General features: G+C 44.9%; 2 protein-coding genes across 2 annotated transcripts in view; both read right to left on the bottom strand.

The window, feature by feature from the left end:
• Window positions 1-1,213: 1,213 nt before the first annotated feature.
• Window positions 1,214-7,280, bottom strand: xaf1 (XIAP associated factor 1). The gene is made up of 6 exons (XM_037678442.1): window positions 7,238-7,280; window positions 6,146-6,248; window positions 3,838-3,973; window positions 3,658-3,714; window positions 2,255-2,587; window positions 1,214-1,231 (listed from the first exon to the last, which is right to left on the bottom strand). Exons 1-6 carry the CDS (start codon window positions 7,278-7,280, stop codon window positions 1,214-1,216), a joined length of 690 nt encoding a protein of 229 aa, XP_037534370.1.
• A 9,096-nt stretch (window positions 7,281-16,376) lies between these two features.
• The window catches only part of ift74 (intraflagellar transport 74), a gene marked incomplete in the record, with an annotated part of 29,398 nt that continues 25,209 nt past the window's right edge, over window positions 16,377-20,565 (bottom strand). Inside the window, 5 exon segments of the mRNA XM_037677994.1 lie at window positions 16,377-16,500; window positions 17,333-17,393; window positions 17,593-17,718; window positions 17,790-17,953; window positions 18,097-18,223. Coding sequence (XP_037533922.1) covers window positions 16,385-16,500; window positions 17,333-17,393; window positions 17,593-17,718; window positions 17,790-17,953; window positions 18,097-18,223 — 594 coding nt within the window.

Raw genomic sequence — 20,565 nt, 5'->3', positions numbered from 1 at the left:
CATACAGCGCTCTACTAGATCTATCAGAGATCTATCACATTCATACACTGATGGGACACACATCAGAGGCAATGAGGGGTTCAGTGTCTTGTCCAGGGACACTTCAGAATGTGACTGCTGGTGGAATCAAACCCCCAAGTCTCGCAGTGGAGGACGACTGCTCTAACCCAACAATTTTCATCCAAGTCATCTGGACGTTTTTTTTTTTTCTGAGACATTTCACCTTCCATCCAGAAGACTTCATCAGTCTGAGGAAACACCAGACAAAGCTGATTCTCCACCAACAGCTTACTCCAAAGTGGAAACTGTCCAGATGACCTGACTGAACATTGTTGGATTTTATACCTGGATAACTGAGCATGGACTTTGGTGTTTTGAACCAGTTTGACATGACTGTCGACGAGGGAGAGGGCGTGCCCCAGAGACCATCTTAGCATCAACATAACTGGTTTGTTCCACTTTGGAGTAAGCTGTTGGTGGAGAATGAGTTTTGTTTGGAGTTTCCTCAGACTGATGAAGTCTTCTGGATGGAAGGTGAAATGTCTCAGCACAAAACATGAAACCGTCCACATGATCTGACTGAACATTGTTGGATTTTATACCTGGATTATTGAGCATGGACTTTAGTGACTGCCACAGCTGCCCCCAAAACTGAAGACACGGGAATGTTGTGGGATGTCTAATTTAATATGCAAAGTAAACAAACATGACTGAACACACGACTGTGACGATTTGACACTTTTTACGACGTGTCAGCAGTTATGAGAAACATGTAGTTATTATTTTTTAAACTAAAGATAAATATTTCTTTGGTGTTTCTTCTCATGACGTTAGTCCAACTGCACATTTAAACATTACATGAACTTCTACAGTCAAACATACAAAGACTATTCAGGACAAAATTAAAAATTTTAGAGAGAAGAGGCATTTAAACATTTCGAAGCAATAATCCACTCATTTGTGACCACTTGACTGGACTCCTGTAACACACTCTATACAGGAATCAGTGACTCTTGTATCTCTCAGCTTCAGAGGGTACAGATGTTGCTGCACAGCTTTGAACTGGCACATGAAACTTTGACCACATTTCCTGTTTTATCCTCTCTGCACTGGCTCACCGTACATTTTAGGGTTCATTTAAAAACAATGGACTTGCCCCACTCTGTCTGTGAGTTGCTACATCCATACACACCCTCCCTCCAGATCCCTCAGGTCATGTGATCAGCTGCTCCTGAGTGTGCCGAAGACAAAGCGTGAGCTCCGAGGAGACCGTGCTTTTTCTGTGGCAGCTCCTAAACTGTGGAACGACCTTCAACGAACATCAGACTCTTCCCTGTCTGTTTTTAAATCCTTTCTTAAAACCATCTCTTCTCGCTGACCTTTGACACCATCTGAGAAGTTGACTTTTAATCATTATAATCATTGTTTGATTGTGTGTACAACTCTTTGGTCCTGTGGGTGTTAAAGTGCTCTTTAAATAAAGTATGGTACCTTCTGAAAATAACTTGTGGGCAGTCTCGTGTGATTTTGCCAGATGTCAGGCTCGTTGTTATAAACTTTCTTTCGGCTGCTCCTTCTTCAGGGGTCACCACAGTGAGCGAACCAGCATGAATGATTTGGCCTTCCTGACACAACCTGGGCTTGAACCTGCAACCTCAGGATTACAGGACCGTGGCACCGACCACCGAGCCACCACAGCCATGCTCAGAGTAACTGTTGATGTCATTTCTCTTCGGCTACAACACATCAAGTTCTCTGAACATCTGTAGAACACACTGCATTTTCATGGTTAATGTAGAGCAACTCTGGCAGCCACCGTGAACTGGATTAACTTCAAAAGTTCATCAGTTGTTGACGTGCATCCAATAATTACTTCCTGAAAGATTCTTTAAAAGTTATCAAGTGGCTCATTAGATATTTTGCTAACAGACACAGGCGTAAACACTATCCCCTGCCTTCGCCCTTCAACAGCAGGTTTTAAAGGAACAGTTCAAGGTTTGTTTACGAGAATATTGTAGGATTTTCTGATATATAATGTTGAATAAAGACAAATATCATTTTTGTTTAAGAAGCAACAATTGTTGCAATGAGGAGTTGTGGACGTGTCACATGACCAAAGAAATGTTAAAACAGTCCGTCCGCACTTTGTTAGTTTGTCGCATTTGAAAGTCAACCTTTAATTTTTGTTTTGTTTGTGCTCACATCTTTAGCTCAGTAAACATAAGAAATCTTCAGACAAAATATTGTCAAGTACCTCGTGCTGGTCCAAGTGGTCATGTGGAAATGAGCCCGTCCGCGTGTGGCAGCTCTCTGGTTCTGCTGAGGGAAGCCCGTCGAGCGCTGGACCCAGGTCAGAGAGGTCTGCTGGGCTCGCTGCTGTCATCTTTACACCTGTGTCCTGTCCTCCGCCGGCGGCTGAGCAGGTGGAGCTGTGACCTGGCAGGTCCCTCAGCTGGACGTAGCGGCCGCAGTCCCCGCAGAGCTCCGTGCGACACCCACAGACCACACTGTGTTCACGCAGGTCCTTCCACGGCACCTCCAGCTCGCAGAACGGACACGTGCGCAGGCGCTCTGCACACTCCTCAGACTGGGCCGCAGAACAGAGAGAGGTCAGCTGGTGTCCAGCAGCCTGGCCACGCCGCTCTGAGCCGCGGCTCCGGTCACAGACAAAGACCGGCTAACGTCACCAACATCAACTGAGACCTTCTCCTTCCTTTGGTGGCCAATGTGTGCCTTTTGACAGCTCTATACTAGATCACAGCTTTATCACATTCAAACAGCTCTATACTAGATCACAGCTTTATCACATTCAAACAGCTCTATACTAGATCAGAGCTTTATCACATTCAAACAGCTCTATACTAGATCACAGCTTTATCACATTCAAACAGCTCTATACTAGATCACAGCTTTATCACATTCAAACAGCTCTATATTAGATCACAGCTTTATCACATTCAAACAGCTCTATACTAGATCACAGCTTTATCACATTCAGACTTCGGCATGTGACGACTGCTCTAACCACTCAGCCACCGCCGCCCTGAAGCCAAAGGTCACCTGGTGTTGAGAACTCATTCAGCTGTGACCATCTGCAGGCAGGCTGCATGTTATATATGTTATATTATGACATGTTGTTTTTCTCACGCATGGCAAACATGCACACAGCACATGCACGGTGCGTTCGGGTGTTCCCAACTGAGTGAGCAGCGGCTGAGCTGTGAGCCTCTCCCACTGCTCAAACCATGCATGTGCACAGCCACCACTGGTCCCAGACTCACCGACAGACCTCCCACAAGGTGCCCCCCCCCCCCCCCACACACACACACACCTCCACCTGTGTATCTAAAATCTAACTGTATTAAACGTTAACGTGTTGGGAGCATCGTCATCGTCGGACACACTTCCACCCTGAGAGTGCGACCAAACGCCTGGTCCTGAAGAGAGCACAGTGTCTGACCCCCGATACAGAAAAACTGGCCTTTTGTTGTGGTCAGCCTAAAAGAGGTTTTATGAAAGTCAATATATTTGTACGCTTGTTAAAACTGTGAATCTTCATTTTAACCACTTCAATCCTAAACCTGAACCTCTCAACAGTTCATTTCTTGACGTTGTGCTGGAGACCTTCAGTGCAGAAAATGTCCCCACAAGCCTCACCTGGTGATCCGATAGGTGACATTGTTCCATCTTCTTGTGGCACTTGGAGCATTTCACCTTCAGACACACAAGGATTGAAGAGCACAGCATGAAGGAGGAGGTTGAATGGCCCTTACATCCAGAGAGTGCAGTCCTGTGACATGCTGGAAAGGTAACGAGTCGTGGTGTGTTGGTGTGCACCTGACTGTGCTGCTCCTCTCTGTGTTGGCTCAGCTGGTCTTGGGGAACCGGTTCATCACAGTCGGGACACACACACAAGAAACGGCTGCAGTGGGTTTCATGCAGAGCGAAGTTGGCCTCTGCAACCTCCTTGTGGCTTAAAGAGAAGATGCACAGCTTACTTTCTGTTCTCTAACAGCCGAAGTGAACTGTGGACTGTCATGCTTGAGCGTGAGCTTCAGCTGGGTGTTCCTCATCACACTGAACGCCACGTCAACAGTAGATCACCAGTACGTATTTAATGGAGCAACAAAGACATGGTAGTAAGATGTGGAGCACGCACTGCTCTGCTTCATGAAGCAGGGTGAGAGTCACATGGACACCATCAGGTGATAATTAAAACATAATGTTTTCATGTCATTTAATATTCTTTATAAAATCTTCACTTGGTCCAAAATGCTGCTGCCAGAGTCTTAACTGGAGTTACTGGGAGAGATCATCTCTCTCCAGTTTTAGTTTCTCTCCATTGGCTCCCTGTCAAATCCAGAACTGAATTCAAAATCTTACTTCTAACCTACAAAGCTCTCAACAACCTAGCTCCATCTTATATTACAGATCTTATTGTTCCATATTTTCCTAACAGAGCACTTCACTCTCAGACTACAGGTTTACTTGTGGTTCCTAGAGATTCCAGCAGCAGAATGGGAGGAAGATCTTTCAGTTCTCAGGCTCCTCTCTTGTAGAACCAACTTCCAGTTTCTGTCCATGAGGCTGACACATTGTCCAGTTTAAAGACTGGGATTAAGAGTTTCCTTTGGAAACCCAACTATAGGATTTATCACAGAGTTATCCCTTAGTTATGTTGCTATAGGCTTAGACTGCTGGAGGACAACCTGGACACATTTCCTCTGTCTGCTGCTGTCTTTACTTACTCTGCTCAACCTGTTTCTATCTAGAATAATTTTTATGTTTATGTTTTTCCTCCTATAGAAAGTACTCGTGGACCTGTCATCCTGTCTGTCTCTACTTCCTGTCCTCTCAAACCAGCTGGTCGAAGCAGGTGACCTCTCATCCTGAGCTGGTTCTGCTGGAGGTTTCTTCCTGTTCAAAGTGAGTTTTTCTTTCCACTGTCTCCTTTGTGCTCGCTCAGGATGAGACTGTGATGAAGTGACGCTTCATCACAACCTGCTGCTTCCTCAGACAGAGAGCTTTTGTTTTTTATATTTTTAAATATGTGAACGTTTCTGTTCAGAGCTCTGACACAACTCCTGTGGGCGCTACATATAATACATATAATAATAATAATTGTTTATTAGTCCCACATACTAAATGCATTTTTCTGTTCATCTATCAAAATGTTTGTTCTGACCAGGAATGTTTTGCTACAACTTAGTTATACTTTTGAAATATTTAACTTTACTAAAACATCCTCATAGAAATACACCGGTATCTTTTCAAAAGATTTATTATTTAAAAATATTGTTCTTTTTAAAATCTGCTTCAACAAACTTGCTTTTGATTTTGTGATCTTGTGCTACATTTTAGCTAACATTAATCTACTTTTAGCTTACAGCTATTATTTTTGCTACTTTAGCAGCCTCAAAGTAGCAGAATATTAGCAGTAGCCTTTTGCTACTTCTATCTTTTAATTAACATTTTGGTAATTTCATCAGGACTTTGCTACTTTCAGCTTTTAGCTAAACTTATTCTACTTTTATTTACTAGCATCTTGCTGCTAGTAACTAGCCTTATGCTACTCTTAGTCTAGCCAGCCTTTTGCTATTTTAGCTTCTACAGTTTTACAATGTTTTGCTACTGTGGGCTTTAGCTGGATTTATAAGTGATAAGTGGAGTTTCAAATTTAAAGTAAATTAACAGAGACATTGACAGAATAATAAAAACAATATAAAAATAAATACATCCTCTCTCCATAAACATATTATTAACCAGGAATTTGATTAACTCTATTTTATACTTTGTTTTCACTGATGTTCACTGAGCAGAGAGAAATATAAAGTGATTCTGTATCAAATTGTAAAATAAACAAACTGTTGTTTTCACCCTAGTCACTCTTTCTGCACCTGTTAACCCTCATTTTTCTTTCTTAACGCAGACTCTTAAAATAAATCTCATTTAAAACATTTAAATCAATCTGTCTTGCAGTATAATCAATTAAATACACTTTAGGTTTTAGTGCTAAGGCGACACTTAACATCCATATTTGTTGTGCCCAACAACGAGTTAATTAAGAAACCAATAACTAAACCTTTACTTTGTACTTTAAATGTAGTTGTTTTCTTTAAATGAGACAGGAGCAGATGATTGTTACCATTTGTCGCAGGTTCGAGTCTCCTCCATGGACTGTTGCTTTGGAGCAGAACAGAAAGTGAAAGTTGTTCTGCTGCAGTTCTCCAGAGCGGCCACAGGGGGCGCTGCGGGGACACACGCTGCACTCAGCAGCTCACACTGATCACACTGACCATCAGTTTCATTTCAATCTTTAGGAATATTTTATATCTCTCAGAGCTGCAGAGGTGGCGAGGACAGGAAACATTTATAATAATGCAAACTTGTTTTGCCTCATGCGTGCACGTGCCTGTCTGTTGTCATGAACTATTTCCAGTCAGTTCTGTTTGAGTGTTACAGTCATTTTAGAACTGGTCAAGATCACGGAAGGTGTTTAATATTCACACCAAGTTAAAACATGTGAAGAAAGCACACAGTCACATTAGGGTGATGAAAGATAAAAAATAAACTAAACTAAAGCTTCTTCCTCCATGTGGAAACACAAACCCTGAATAAAAAAGACGTGAGCACAGTTCAACTCATGAAAACATGAACAAAGTTGTTATAAAGTCAAAGCAGCTTCTTTGTGGAAAATACATTGATTTTTTTGTTTTTTAACAAACTGCACACCCATTTGGTTCAATACTTTAGTAGAGACATTTGTTGCCAAACTCAGATCTCTATTAAAGAAGACGTATTTAATTCTTACTGGTCTGTCTGGATAAACCATCCATCCATCCATTTTCTTCTGCTTATCCGGGGTCGGGTCGCGGGGGTAGCAGCCTAAGTAGGGAGGCCCAGACTTCCCTCTCCCCAGCCACTTGGGCCAGCTCTTCCAGGGGAATCCCGAGGCGTTCCCAGGCCAGCCAAGAAACAGTCCCTCCAGCGTGTCCTGGGTCTTCCTCCGGGCCTCCTTCCGGTGGGACACCAGAAGGAGGCCCAGAGGGAACACACACAGCTCTACACTCTCAGCAGGGTCCTGGAGGGTGCGTGGGAGTTTGCCCAACCGGTCTACATGTGCTTTGTGGACTTGGAGAAGGCGTTCGACCGCGTCCCTCGGGGAACCCTGTGGGGGGTACTCTGGGAGTATGGGGTACTGGGCCCTTTGATACGGGCTGTTAGGTCCCTGTATGACCGGTGTCATACATGTCTTCCGGTGTCTTCCGGTGGGCTGCCATGGGCGACCCTACTAGGGGCGTAAAGCCCCTGACAGCATAGCTCCCAGGATCATTGGGACACTCAAACCCCTCCACCACGGTAAGGTGGCAGCCCAGGGAGGGGCAAAGCAATCTTTAAAGGGACACATGTTTCACACCACAGTTTTTAACTGAGATCATCTCATGATGAGGAATAAGAGAGTTTTGGTCAAACTGCATTAGAAGATGTTTCCCTCAGAGCATGTGTCGTGCATGACTCTCAGCTACTGCATCAACGTTTAGCTCAACATTTGTCAAACTGACTGTATTATTGCCTGTTTGTGTTTTTTGTGGTCAGATGGCTGTGGAGACCATCTTGATTTGGACTGGCTCTTAAAGATAATTAGTTCCTTAAAAGTTCATTAAAGTTTTTCTTGTGGTTCACGAGATATTTTGCTAACAGGCTACCACACATTGCCATAGCTGAAAACATGATAATTAGCATCAGGACCTTGCTTGTTTCCCTGTTTTCTAAAGAAGTTGTGGGAGACATGGAACTAATCTCACTAATTTGTGTCTAGTAATGGGAACACATTAAATATACTTTAGCCAGCTGAAGGAAACTTATTTCCCAGTTAGCCTGGTAAAAAAAAATGTGCTGACAGTAAAAATATTAGTGAGTACTGGAAATACAAATGTTAAGTATATTATGTGTTTGTGTGTTTCATGGATCAACTTATCAAAAAATTAGAGATGCACCGATCCGATATCAATATCGGTATCGGTACCGATATCTGAAAAAAAAAAAAACAACTTCTGGATCGGGTATCGTGACCATAGATATCATATAAACACTAGATGCCTCATCGGCTGCTGCGGCACAGGATTTTCGGCCTCCATCTTGGAGCGGTCGTCCTTATTTGGTTAAAGCAGAAGATGTCTCAGCACTTCGCAGCTTATTTCTGTTCAGATCGACGGACTGTTGACGTCAGGTCTCGGGGGATAACTTTTCACAAGTAAGATGAACATATTGTTGTTAGTATTTTGTGAATTTAATATTACTGTACTGTATTTATGTCCACCAGCTGATGTGATGTTCAGTGTAACACGGTGTTCAGCTGCAATGAAGCTGACTGAGATCTGATGACAGGAATATTTTGCTAACAAGCATACTCACTATCTCACTATATGTCAGTAGCTTTGGTTCATTATCATTATCAACAGATGTGCATCAAAACTGGAGTTTTGTTTAAGTTCTAGGATATAAAAAATTAAACTAGGGAGAATATAGGAAATAGAATATAAGATTGACCTCCTTTGTACAATATCCTGATGCATGCTCAATAATCCAGGTAGAAAAATCCAAAAAAGTTCAATCTGGTCCTCTGGACATTCAATTCAATTCAATTCAATTCAAAAATACTTTATTAATCCCAAAGAGAAATTAAATGTTGCTGTAACTCATTATCCTCATTTCATTAAGAGATGTTATAGATGCTGATGGCTGTAAGCAGGAAGGATCTCTTATAAAGGTCCATCCCACAGTGGATCCAAAGAAAATGGCCACAAATGCCATCCGATCCATCCACCCAGACTTGGTGGGCCTCTCAGTTCCCCCGGGCTGTAGGACTGACCGAATGCTGGGCAGAACTCCTCCCAGAGAAATGGCCACTCCTCTCAGCAGCCTGTCGAGCTCCTCGTCGCTGCGGACAGTCACCTGCAGGCATCAGGGATCGATCCCGCTCCTTCTGCTGTCACGAGCCAAGTTTCCTGCTAGTTCCAGGATCTCAGTGGTCAGGCACTCGAGCACAGCCAGCAGAGAGACGGGAATGCATCCACGGAGCCTCCTTTTCAACTCCTTTGAGATTTGGGGCTGTAGTTGATGTATTATTTGAGCTTTTGAGATGTTAATCAGCTGCTCCCAGTTGTAGAAAAAAAAACACCTTGTTGTTCTGGTTACGCATAATAACAAATGTCCAAAACTAAAAAAGTTTCATTAAAAATCCTTCCAGCTGCACAACATTCTATGCCAGAGCAAAGAGTCATCCAAAAAATGTGATTTACATCCAGCAAAAGAGGAATTAAAAGTTTCCAAAAGCAAAATCTCATAATGAATATAACAGAGCTACTCCAACATGCCCCTCCCTGGGCTGCCACCTTACCGTGGTGGAGGGGTTTGAGTGTCCCAATGATCCTAGGAGCTATGCTGTCAGTGGCTTTACGCCCCTAGTAGGGTCACCCATGGCAGACAGGTCCTAGGTGAGGGACCAGACAAAGTGCAGCCCAAAGACCCCGATGATGAGAAAAACAAATGGACTTAATGTTCCCTTGCCCAGATGTGGGTCACCGGGGCCCCACTCTGGAGCCAGGCCTGGAGGTGGGGCACGCGGGCGAGCTCCTGGTGGCCGGGCTTTTACCCATGGAGCTCGGCCGGGCACAGCCTGAAGAGGAGACATGGGTCCCCCTTCCCATGGTTTCACCACCTGTGGGAGGGGCCAAAGGGGTTGGGTGCAATGTGGGATGGGTGGTGGCCAAGGGCGGGGACCCTGGCGGTCTGATCCTCGGCTACAGAAGCTGGCTATTGGGACGTGGAATGTCACCACACTGGTGGGGAAGGAGCCTGAGCTGGTGTGTGAGGCTGAGAGGTTCCGGCTAGAAATAGTCAGACTCGCGCATGGCTCTGGCTCTGGAACCAGTTTCCTTGAGAGGGGCTGGACACTCTTCCACTCTGGAGTTGCCCCTGGTGAGAGGCGCCAAGCAGGAGTGGGCATACTTATTGCCCCCCAACTTGGTGCCTGTGTGTTGGGGTTCACCCCGGTGAATGAGATGGTGGCCTCCCTCCGCCTACGTGTGGGGGGACGGGTTCTGACTGTCGTTTGTGCTTATGCACCAAACGGCAGTTCAGATTATCCACCCTTTCTGGAGTCCTTGGAGGGGGTACTGGAAAGTGCACCTTCTGGGGACTCCCTTGTTCTGCTGGGGGACTTCAATGCTCATGTGGGCAATGACAGTGAGACCTGGAGGGGTGTGGTTGGGAGGAACGGCCCCCCTGATCTGAACCAGAGTGGTGTTCTGTTGTTGGACTTCTGTGCTCGTCATGGATTGTCAATAACAAACATCTTGTTCAAGCATAAGGGTGTCCATATGTGCTCTTGGCACCAGGACACCCTAGGCCACAGTTCGATGATCCACTTTGTCATCGTCTCATCTGATCTGCGGCCACATGTCTTGGACACTCGGGTGAAGAGAGGGGCAGAGTTGTCCACTGATCACTACCTGGTGGTGAGTTGGCTCCGATGGTGGGGGAGGATGCCTGTCAGACCTGGCAGACCCAAACATATTGTGAGGGTTTGCTGGGAACATCTGGCAGAGTCTCCTGTGAGACGGAGTTTTAACTCCCACCTTCGGGAGAACTTCGAACATGTTCCGGGGGAGGTGGGGGACATTGAGTCTGAGTGGACCATGTTTCGTGCCTCTATTGTTGAGGCGGCTTACCGGCGCTGCGGCCGCAAGGTTGTCGGTGCCTGTCGCGGCGGCAACCCTTGAACCCGATGGTGGACACCGTCGGTGAGGGATGCTGTCAGGCTGAAGAAGGAGTCCTATCGGGCCTTTTTGGCCTGTGGGACCCCGGAAGCAGCTGATGGGTACCGGCAGTCCAAGCGACATGCGGCTCGGGAGGTCGCTGGGGCAAAAACTCGGGCATGGGAGGAGTTCAGAGAGACCATGGTGAATGACTTCTGCACGGCTTCGAGGCGATTCTGGTCCACCATCTGGCGTCTAAGGGGGGGAAAGCGGTATGCCACCAACACTGTTTATAGTGGGAGTGGTGTGCTGCTGACCTCAACTCGGGATGTTGTGGGTCGGTGGGCAGAATACTTTGAAGACCTCCTCAATCCCACCGGCATGTCTTCCACTGAGGAAGCGGAGCCTGGGGACTATGGGTCGGGCTCTCCAATCTCTGGTGCTGAGGTCACCAAGGTGGTTAAAAAGCCCCTCGGTGGCAGGGCCCCAGGGGTGGATGAGATTCGCCTGGAGTACCTTAAGGCTCTGGATGTTGTAGGGTTGTGTTGGCTTACGCGACTTTACAATATTGCGTGGACATCGGGGGAAGTTCCCCTGGATTGGCAGACTGAGGTGGTGGTCCCCCTATTCAAAAAGGGGGACCGTAGAGTGTGTTCAGTGTGTTCCAACTACAGGGGAATCACGCTCTTAAGCCTCCCTGGTAAGGTCTATTCGGGGGTTCTGGAGAGGAGGGTCCGTCGGATAGTCGAACCTCGGATTCAGGAGGAGCAGTGCGGTTTTCGTCCTGGCCGTGGAACACTGGACCAGCTCTACACTCTCAGCAGGGTCCTGGAGGGTGCGTGGGAGTTTGCCCAACCGGTCTACATGTGCTTTGTGGACTTGGAGAAGGCGTTCGACTGCGTCCCTCGGGGAACCCTGTGGGGGGTACTCTGGTGGGAGTATGGGGTACCGGGCCCTTTGATATGGGCTGTTAGGTCCCTGTATGACCGGTGTCAGAGCCTGGTCCGCATCGCCGGCAGTAAGTCGGGCTTGTTCCCGGTGAGAGTTGGACTCAGCCAAGGTTGCCCTTTGTCACCGATTCTGTTCATAACTTTTATGGACTCAGGTGTAAATGAGACCTTGAGTACACAGTTTTGTTCCACCTCATGTACCACATGTGATGCGAATGACAATAAAGAATCTTGATATTTGGAAAAAGTACAAAAATATTCACCAACTACTACACAAATCCAAGTGTGCAAACTGATGAAAAGTTTTGTAGTCAGGCAACATGGAAGTAATTTACTGCATACACTCCAGTTGTCTGGAAATTCAAAACTAAAACAAATAAATTCCCAATTTAGACATCCTCTCCTGGATTTAGCCATAAGATCCATCAGCATCATGGGATATGTAAGGCATTGTAAGAATAATGTTGATGTTATGTACATCAGTCTGGTCACAGTCAGGTTGGGGTAGACCAGACCCCCTCACTTCATCCTCACTTTCCATCTTCTTCTGACTCCTCACATTTTGGCTGAAAACAGATGAACACACTTGCTGCTGTTTCATAGTGCCTACAAGTTACAAGGTGTGCTTCCAGTTCAACCCATATGTGTTGACACACCTGGTGGATTTGTTGGACCAGCTGGATCTTTGGTGGGGTCATTTAAAAAGTCAGGGATTTAAAATAGCAAGTGACTTCATGATCTTTTTCTGTTGCTAAAGCAGACAGATGGTCAAGGTCAAGGTTTTATTTGTCATTCGCATCACATGTGGTACATGTGGTGGAAAAAATAGTGTACACAGGGTCCCAGGTACATCCAATAAAAGTATAAATAAATAAAAAAACAGTAATAATATCTAAGATATGAACTAATACACTAAACACTAAATAGTACAAAAAAATATGCTGAACAACAGCAGCACGAACATGAATAGTGTGAGTAGATGAGTACGAATGAACACAGCAGCATGAAATAAATCAGCAGCATGGATAATCAGCAGCATATATCAACAATCAAGTGGCATTACTTTGTTTTGTTCACAGTGATTATTCTGATTAGAGATTCATGAGTCTAACAGCCTCAGGATAGAAGCTGTTCCTCAGTCTAGTGGTTCTACACTTAATGCTTCTCAACCTCCTTCCTGAGGGGAGTGGGGCAAAAAGTGTGTGTGCTGGGTGAGTGGGGTCCTTCATGATGCAGGTGGCCCTCTTCCTGTATCTGGAGGTGTAGATGTCTGTGATGGTGGGAGACTGACTCCAACATCTTCTGTGCAGCCTTCACCACTCTCTGCAAAGCTTTTCTTTCTGCAGCTGTGCAGCCTCCATGCCACACGTTGATGCTGGAGCACAGGATGCTCTCCACTTCACACCTGTAGAAGGAGGTGAGGACTGAGCTTCCCAGACCAGCTCGTCTCAGCCGTCTGAGGAAGTAGAGTCTCTGATGAGCTTTCTTGATCAGGCTGGTGGTGTTGTTGCTCCAGCTGAGGTTGTTGTTCAGGTGCACACCCAAGTACTTGTAGCTGGAGACCACTTCCACCACAGATCTTTGTTTGGGCAGGGTCTGGGCGTAGGTGTGTTTGTTCCGTATGAAATGCCCAATCATATCTTTTGTCTTCTTCACATTGAAGTGAAGGTTGTTCTTCCTGCACCAGCTCTCCAGGTGTTCCACCTCTTGCCTGTAGCTGGGCTCATTGTTTGTGATGCATCCCACCACCGCTGTATCATCTGCAAACTTTACAATGTGACAGCCTGGATGGGTAGCTGCACAATCATACGTGAGCAGAGTGAATAGGAGGGGGCTCAACACACATCCCTGAGGGGAGCCAGTGCTGAGGGTTATGGTGGATGAGGAGAAGTCTATTTCCTTGGCTTGGATTTTGACCCAGGTGTCATCCACATATCGGAACCAATGGCTTGGCGTTGTTCCCTCAAAGGAGTTTAGAGCTCTCTGTTCCACTTCCTCCATGTAGAGATTGGCGTAGATAGAAGCGTTCACCAGACACATCAACTCGGTCGATAACAACATCAAGTTCACCAGAGAAGATGGAAACGACAACAAGCTGCCTTTTTTGGACTGTTTGGTTCAGATGGAGAGAGAGGACAGCCTCAACATTGAAGTGTACAGGAAACCAACCCACACAGACCAGTATCTTCTGTTTGACTCCCACCATCCACTGGAACACAAACTCTCTGTCATCAGAACTTTACAACATCGGGCCGAATGCGTCCCCACAAAGACAGAAGGGAAGGAAAAGGAACAGAAACACATTCAAGAAGCTCTTCAAACATGTGGATATCCTAACTGGACTTTTGTCAAGTCAGCGAGGAAATCTACAAAACACACTAATAAACAGAAAAAGGAGAACAACAGACGGAAAAACATTGTCATCCCTTATGTTGCTGGAGTATCAGAGAAATTCAGAAGGATTTTCAACAAACACAAGATCCCAGTACATTTCAAACCCAGCAAGACTCTCAGACAGAGGCTGGTCCACCCTAAAGACAAAACGTTGGTTACGTACTGTAACCCCAGATTCTATGAGTATAAGCGTAGCCCTTTAAGGCTGTCGCTGATGGGTTTATCCCGATATGCGAAGCTTATACGAAATAGAACACCCATACACAAACAGAGTGGTGTAGTGTATGCGGTCCAGCGCAGCGAGGACTGTCTAGACCTCTACATTGGAGAAACTAAACAGCCTCTTCACAGACGCATGGCTCAACACAGGAGAGCTACTTCCTCTGGACAAGATTCAGCTGTTCACCTCCACCTCACAGAGAAGGGACACTCTTTTGAGGACCAAAATGTGCACATTTTGGACCGAGAGGACAGATGGTTTGAGAGGGGAGTGAAGGAGGCAATTTATGTAAAATGAGAAAAGCCGTCTCTTAACAGAGGAGGAGGCCTCAGATTTCCACTTTCTAAAACCTATAATGCAACTTTAAGAAAGATTCCCAGACGGTTTCACACCTGATGGGAACAGAGGGGCCTTGTCTGTGAATTAAGAGGAACAAGAGACTCTTAGCCCCCAGTACAGTTCCGTGTACATCCGTTCACGCGTACGTACACGTGTACTGTACGCAGAGGGTTCAGACTTCATACTCCAGCGTCCACCCCGAGCAGCTGCAGAGCAGCTTCACAGACAAGGGGCGTTTACCTTCGGGACAAATTGAGGTCGCTGACTGGTCATTTGCTGACACGCCTACTGGATTGATTGACAGGTCGGGGGAAAAAAACGAGCGCTGGCAGCCTCAGCGGTGTTCTGTGTTTATATGTTGTTAATAAAAATATCTAAAAAAACAAACAAAAAACAGAGCGCTGGCTCTACAGCCCACACATCAGACCAGCACACCAGGAAATCTCCAGACCCTCCCGCAGCCACGCTGGACCTGAGTTTAATTCGCTCGTGACAAATTCCTCCATTTCTCACCATTTCAGTCATGGCATCAACGGAGGAGGAAAAGATCACTGCCTCTTGGCAAAAAACAAAACAAAAGAAAAGGCCAGATCAGAGATGAAGAAGGGGAATTTAATACATTGGTGTCGCATACAAAACAGTCCGTTGCTGGGCAGTTTATTGTGCGACACCGCGTACGCGTATGTAAAAATTTAGCTTTGCACGGACATGCCCTGGGGGGTACGCACGTACCTCTGCTTACATACGTGCGTACCTCTGCGTATGGACGTACGCGGCAGTATACTGGGGGCTTTACTGTTTAGGTGTGAATTGCCAATCTACATATGTGTGTGTGTCTTATCTCTCTCAGCATTATAACCTGTATCTCTCACTCTCTGCTCTTTGAATTGAGAAAGCTCCTCGGATTAGAAGCGAAACGTCTTCTGTTACAAATAAAGTCCAGTTGTTTTTGTATTGAACGCTTTTTTGAATTCATCATGTCCTGGATGACTGAGAATATTCACCAGCCTCTTGAAAGTACTCCTTACTTCGGCTGAGGTCACTCTGAGGAACTCTTCATCCAGTGGTGAGGCGAGTCTGGTGCTGGGTGGTCTGTTCGGGTCTTCAAAGTGTGCGTAGAACTTGTTGAGATGGGTTTAGCATTTTAAAAAATAAAACTGAAGCTGACATTGTGTCTATAGTTGTGCTAATCTGGGCTGGTGTTTAGCTCCTTTAGCTAAGGAGCTGCCAGCTGTTTGTCTGTAAACAATCATTATAAAACACAAAGTACACATAAACAGAAGCTAAACTTTAACATAAACTCAGTTTCTGTAATCATCACCAGCAAGTCCTCAGTAACATGAGACAAACTTCACATGTGAACAAAACTTCGACTCACATGAGCTTCAAAACTTATTTATTACCTCAGAATAACAAAATGCTGCTAAACCATCAAATATTTGTCTAACCTAATAAAACACAAAATGTATAGAATTAAAAGGTTTGGCTAAATAAGAATATTTTGGTATTATTAGTAAGAACACTAAACAGTTTTGGTATAAAATATCTAACATGGAGTTACTTCACATTTATTACAACAAAATGTATGACAGGAAAGTACTTTAAGTTTTGACTTAAATAGAGAACATCAGAAAAATATACAAATTTATTTCAGTTTATTATGTTTTTCTATTACTGTGAGAAGCAAACACGCATTCCTGCGTGTGTGTGTGTGTGTGTGTCTAACTCCTGTTGTTCTGAACTGACTCGATGAGGGTCTTGTTGTACTCGGCAACTTGTTGGTAGACTTTCTTGGCAACTGAGGCATAGTTGCTCTCCTGAGTCTTGGAAGAGATGACTGAAACAGCAGTTAAAGATATTTAATACTTTACTATATCTCACCTAGGAACTATTTCACCTGTCAGTCTAACATGCATGTTTTTGGTCAGTGGGAAGAAACCAGAGTACTTGGAAAAAACCCATGCAGCATGGAGAGAACATGCAAACTCCAACCAGAAAGGCCTCTGGCCAGGATTTGATCTAGCGACCTTCTCGCTGAGAGACGGCAGCTCTACCAACTGCGCCACCGTGCCATCCTATGGCTTTGCAGATGATGTATTTAAAAAAAAATCTATGAATGAAGGGACGTCCTTACTGACAATTTAGTCTGAAGCTGAACTCATAACCTGCTCTGAAGCAGGTTATGAGTTCAGCCTCTGTTACCATGGTAACCAAGTCAGATGCTCTCCTTTAGCACACTAAAATCTCTGACTTTCAGCTTACCAGAGACAGCTAAGATGGACATCCTGCTTCATAGTACAGCCCTGTTAAGTAAACAAGTTTGTTTTGTCACTAAAATGTAAAATCTCAGAACTGAACGAGTGTTTGTAGTTTTATCATGACGTGTTTACATCTGTATCAATACTTCAATCTGTCATTCACATCCCTGAAACTCTAGGGCTGTTAATAGACTAATATAAGATTAAAATATGTACAAAGAAAACAATTTCTGAAAACAAATCAGTTATTTTTTTTGTATATAAAACCTATAAAAGCTTAGATTTGCTCATGTAAGATTTGTACATAATAAATGTGAAAAGACACATTATAAAAGTTATAGAAAACTAATGTTCCTGTGAAATGTGGTGCAGGTAAACCATTAGCTGACAGGTCAGAGTTCTGAAGGATACATTCTCTCATCACAAAGATGTTCTGCTCCAAGTGCTGCCATTTCCTCTCCAGGTTTGCCAGCTAAAGCCCACAGAACCAGACAGAAACAACAACAACATATGAGTGACACGTTCCTTACATCTCGGTGAAGCCCGTTTTAAAATTATAGTGTGGCAGTCAGACAGCAGTGACAGAAACATGACGGCATGATTCTTATATTTCAAAATAAACTGTGCTGAGAACGTTACTGCAGTCTTTACAGACTGTAAACTGCTCTAACCTGAGCGTAAGTCTCGTTTTCCTCCAGTTTGGTCTTCAGAGCTTCATATTTCTGGTTCTTCTCCTCCAGTAGCTGCTTGAATGAATCTCTTTGCTGAGTCAGTGACGTTCGGCCCCCCGTCAGTTTCTGCATCCAGAGGATAATTACAATCTAAGTCAATTCTGAATGAAATGTCAGCAGGAGCTCATGTGTGGTACCTTCTTCTTGTCCTCAGCGGAGTGCCTCAGGGTGTCCAGGTCTCTGTAGGTGAGCAGATCTGACTCCATGGTGCTGATCTGCTCCTTCAGGGTGGTGAGCTCACATGTTATCTTTCCCTCCAGCTGCTGCACCTTCTCCAGGTCCTGCTGCAGACGCAGTGACTCTGGATGGCGAGGAACAAAATCAACCATTAAGCAACTTGATTTTGTTCTGACTCACTGGGTGTTACATGATCTGCATCCCTTCACCTCTCCTCTGTAACTCTGTGCTTGTTTGGTTGTGGAAGAGGCAGAGAGTGGTACTGACCTGTTGTTAGTCCTTTGCTGGTGCTTTCTGATTGGACCACCTCTGTCTCTTTGCTGAGCAGCACTTCCTGCATGTTCCTCAGCTCGCTGGCAGTCACTGTATCCATTTGATGCAGCCGCAGCATGTTCTGTGCCAAAATACACACTACATAAACACACACTATCGTGTTCAGTTTTTATCCTTCAGGATCTTTTTGTAAGTCTTGGAAAATACTAAACCCCCCCCCCCCCCCCCCAAAGTTCTAGGGTTTTTACTTATAATAAAATAATATAAACAATAATAATAAAAATAATATAATTTACCTACATAATAAAAAGTGATCTGATCTTCACAAAGTTCTAACAATCTACCCTGAAGTGAACAGAAAGACGAGAGATTCCACTGAGGGAAGTGCACTCCATGACTGAACAGCTTGGAGCTCGTTTAGCAGCAATAACCTGAAACGGTCATTTTAAATATCTACAGGCAGGAGGTGGAACACCTGGAGAGCTGGAGCAGGAAGAACAACCTCAACATCAATGTGAAGAAGATGGAGATGATTGTGGACTTCAGAAGGACCCCCCCCCCCCCCCCCCAACATAGAAGGATCTGTGGTGGAAGTGGTCTCCAGCTACAAGTACTTGGGTGTGCACCTGAACAACAACCACAGCTGGAGCAACAACACCACCAGCCTGATGAAGAAAGCTCATCAGAGACTCTACTTCATATGTGTCAAACTCAAGGCCCGGGGATCAAATGTGGCCCTCGATGACATCTTACCTGGTCCCCAAGATGTTATTTTAAATGTAAAATATTTTTATCACTTTTAATTTTTTTTAGAAATCTTTGATTATGTAAGTGAGTTTGACACCTCTGTGAGTCTACTTCCTCAGGCGGCTGAGACGAGCTGGTCTGGAAGCTCAGTCCTCACCTCCTTCTACAGGTGTGCAGTGGAGAGCATCCTGTGCTCCAGCATCAATGTGTGGCATGGAGGCTGCACAGCTGCAGAAAGAAAAGCTTTGCAGAGAGTGGTGAAGGCTGCACAGAAGATGTTGGAGTCAGTCACCCCACCATCACAGACATCTACACCTCCAGATGCAGGAAGAGGGCCACCTGCATCATGAAGGACCCCACTCACCCAGCACACACACTTTTTGCCCCACTCCCCTCAGGAAGGAGGTTAAGGAGCATTAAGTGTAGAACCACTAGACTGAGGAACAGCTTCTACCCTGAAGCTGTTAGACTCATGAATCTCTAATCAGAATAATCACTGTGAAAAAAATCACATCATGTTGCTGCTGATCTGTTTCATGTTGATGTGCTCATGCGTGCTCATCTGCTCACAGACTCATGTTCATGTTTGTGCTGATGTTCAATGTTTTATGTTATGAGTGCTTAGTGTATATTTAGTTGATGTTTTTCTTAGTTCATATCTTAGATGTTATCATTGTTTTTCTTTTACATTTTATTGTTGGATGTAACTGGGACCCTGTGTACATAATTTCGCTCCACCACACGTACCACATGAGGTGCGAATGACAAAGAATCTCTGACTCTGAAATGGTTTAAATCATATCTATCTGATAGATTCCAGTTTGTAAATGTAAATAATACATTTTCTTCATACACCAAAGTTAGTTGTGGAGCTCCTCAGGGCTCAGTGCTTGGGCCAATACTCTTTACTTTATATATGTTTCCATTAGGAAATATTATTAAACAGCATGGGATAAATTTTCATTGTTATGCATGACACACATAAACCAGCCACTAGGGAGCACAAGCCAGTGTATCTCTTGTGCCGGTCCCAAGAACGGGTAAATGGTGAGGGTTGTGTCAGGAATGGCATCCGATGTAAAACACTTCTGCCAAAACAATAATGCGAGTTCATCAAAGTGAAACCATACCGGATCGGTCGAGGCCCGGGTTAACAACGACCGCCATTGGTGCTGTTGACAAAAAGGGTGCCGGCGGAAATTGTGCTACTGCTAGTCGAAGACCACGAGGAGGGAAACGTGTCAGGAGACAGAAGGAGAAGAGGAAAGTGAAGAATGTAGGACTGAGGGTTGCAACTCTAAATGTGGGGACAATGACAGGCAAAGGTAGAGAGCTGGCTGACATGATGCAGAGAAGGAAGGTAGATGTTTTATGTGTCCAAGAGACCAAGTGGAAGGGCAGCAAGGCTCGCAGCATTGTAGCAGGGTTTAAACTGTTTTACCATGGTGTGGATAGAAAGAGAAATGGAGTAGGGGTGGTCCTAAAGGAGGAGTTGGAAAATAATGTAGTAGAGGTGAAGAGAGTGTCAGATAGGGTGATGTGAATGAAGGTAGAAGTAGGTCTGATGATAAACATCGTTAGTGGTTATGCTCTACAGGTTGGATGTGATGAGGAGGAGAAAGATACATTTTGGAAGGATCTGGATGAAGTGATAGTATTCCCAGGGAGGAGAGAGTGGTGATCGGAGCAGACCTGAAAGGACATGTTGGTGAAGGA

The sequence above is a fragment of the Nematolebias whitei genome, chromosome 6, assembly GCF_014905685.2.
Source record: "Nematolebias whitei isolate Nwh7 chromosome 6, NemWhi1, whole genome shotgun sequence".
Lineage (NCBI taxonomy): Eukaryota > Metazoa > Chordata > Actinopteri > Cyprinodontiformes > Rivulidae > Nematolebias > Nematolebias whitei.
The sequence above is the reverse complement of the archived record's forward strand: the minus strand, read 5'-3'. Positions and strand labels throughout refer to the sequence as shown.

Coding starts and splice junctions, on each gene's coding strand:
- xaf1 (XM_037678442.1), bottom strand. CDS start 7,280: ATGGCAGCCCACCGGAAGACACCGGAAGACATGTATGACACCG. Junction 6,249..7,237: donor GGAAGACATGTATGACACCG/GTCATACAGGGA, acceptor GTGTCCCCGCAG/CGCCCCCTGTGGCCGCTCTG. Junction 3,974..6,145: donor ACTCGAACCTGCGACAAATG/GTAACAATCATC, acceptor CTTCTCTTTAAG/CCACAAGGAGGTTGCAGAGG.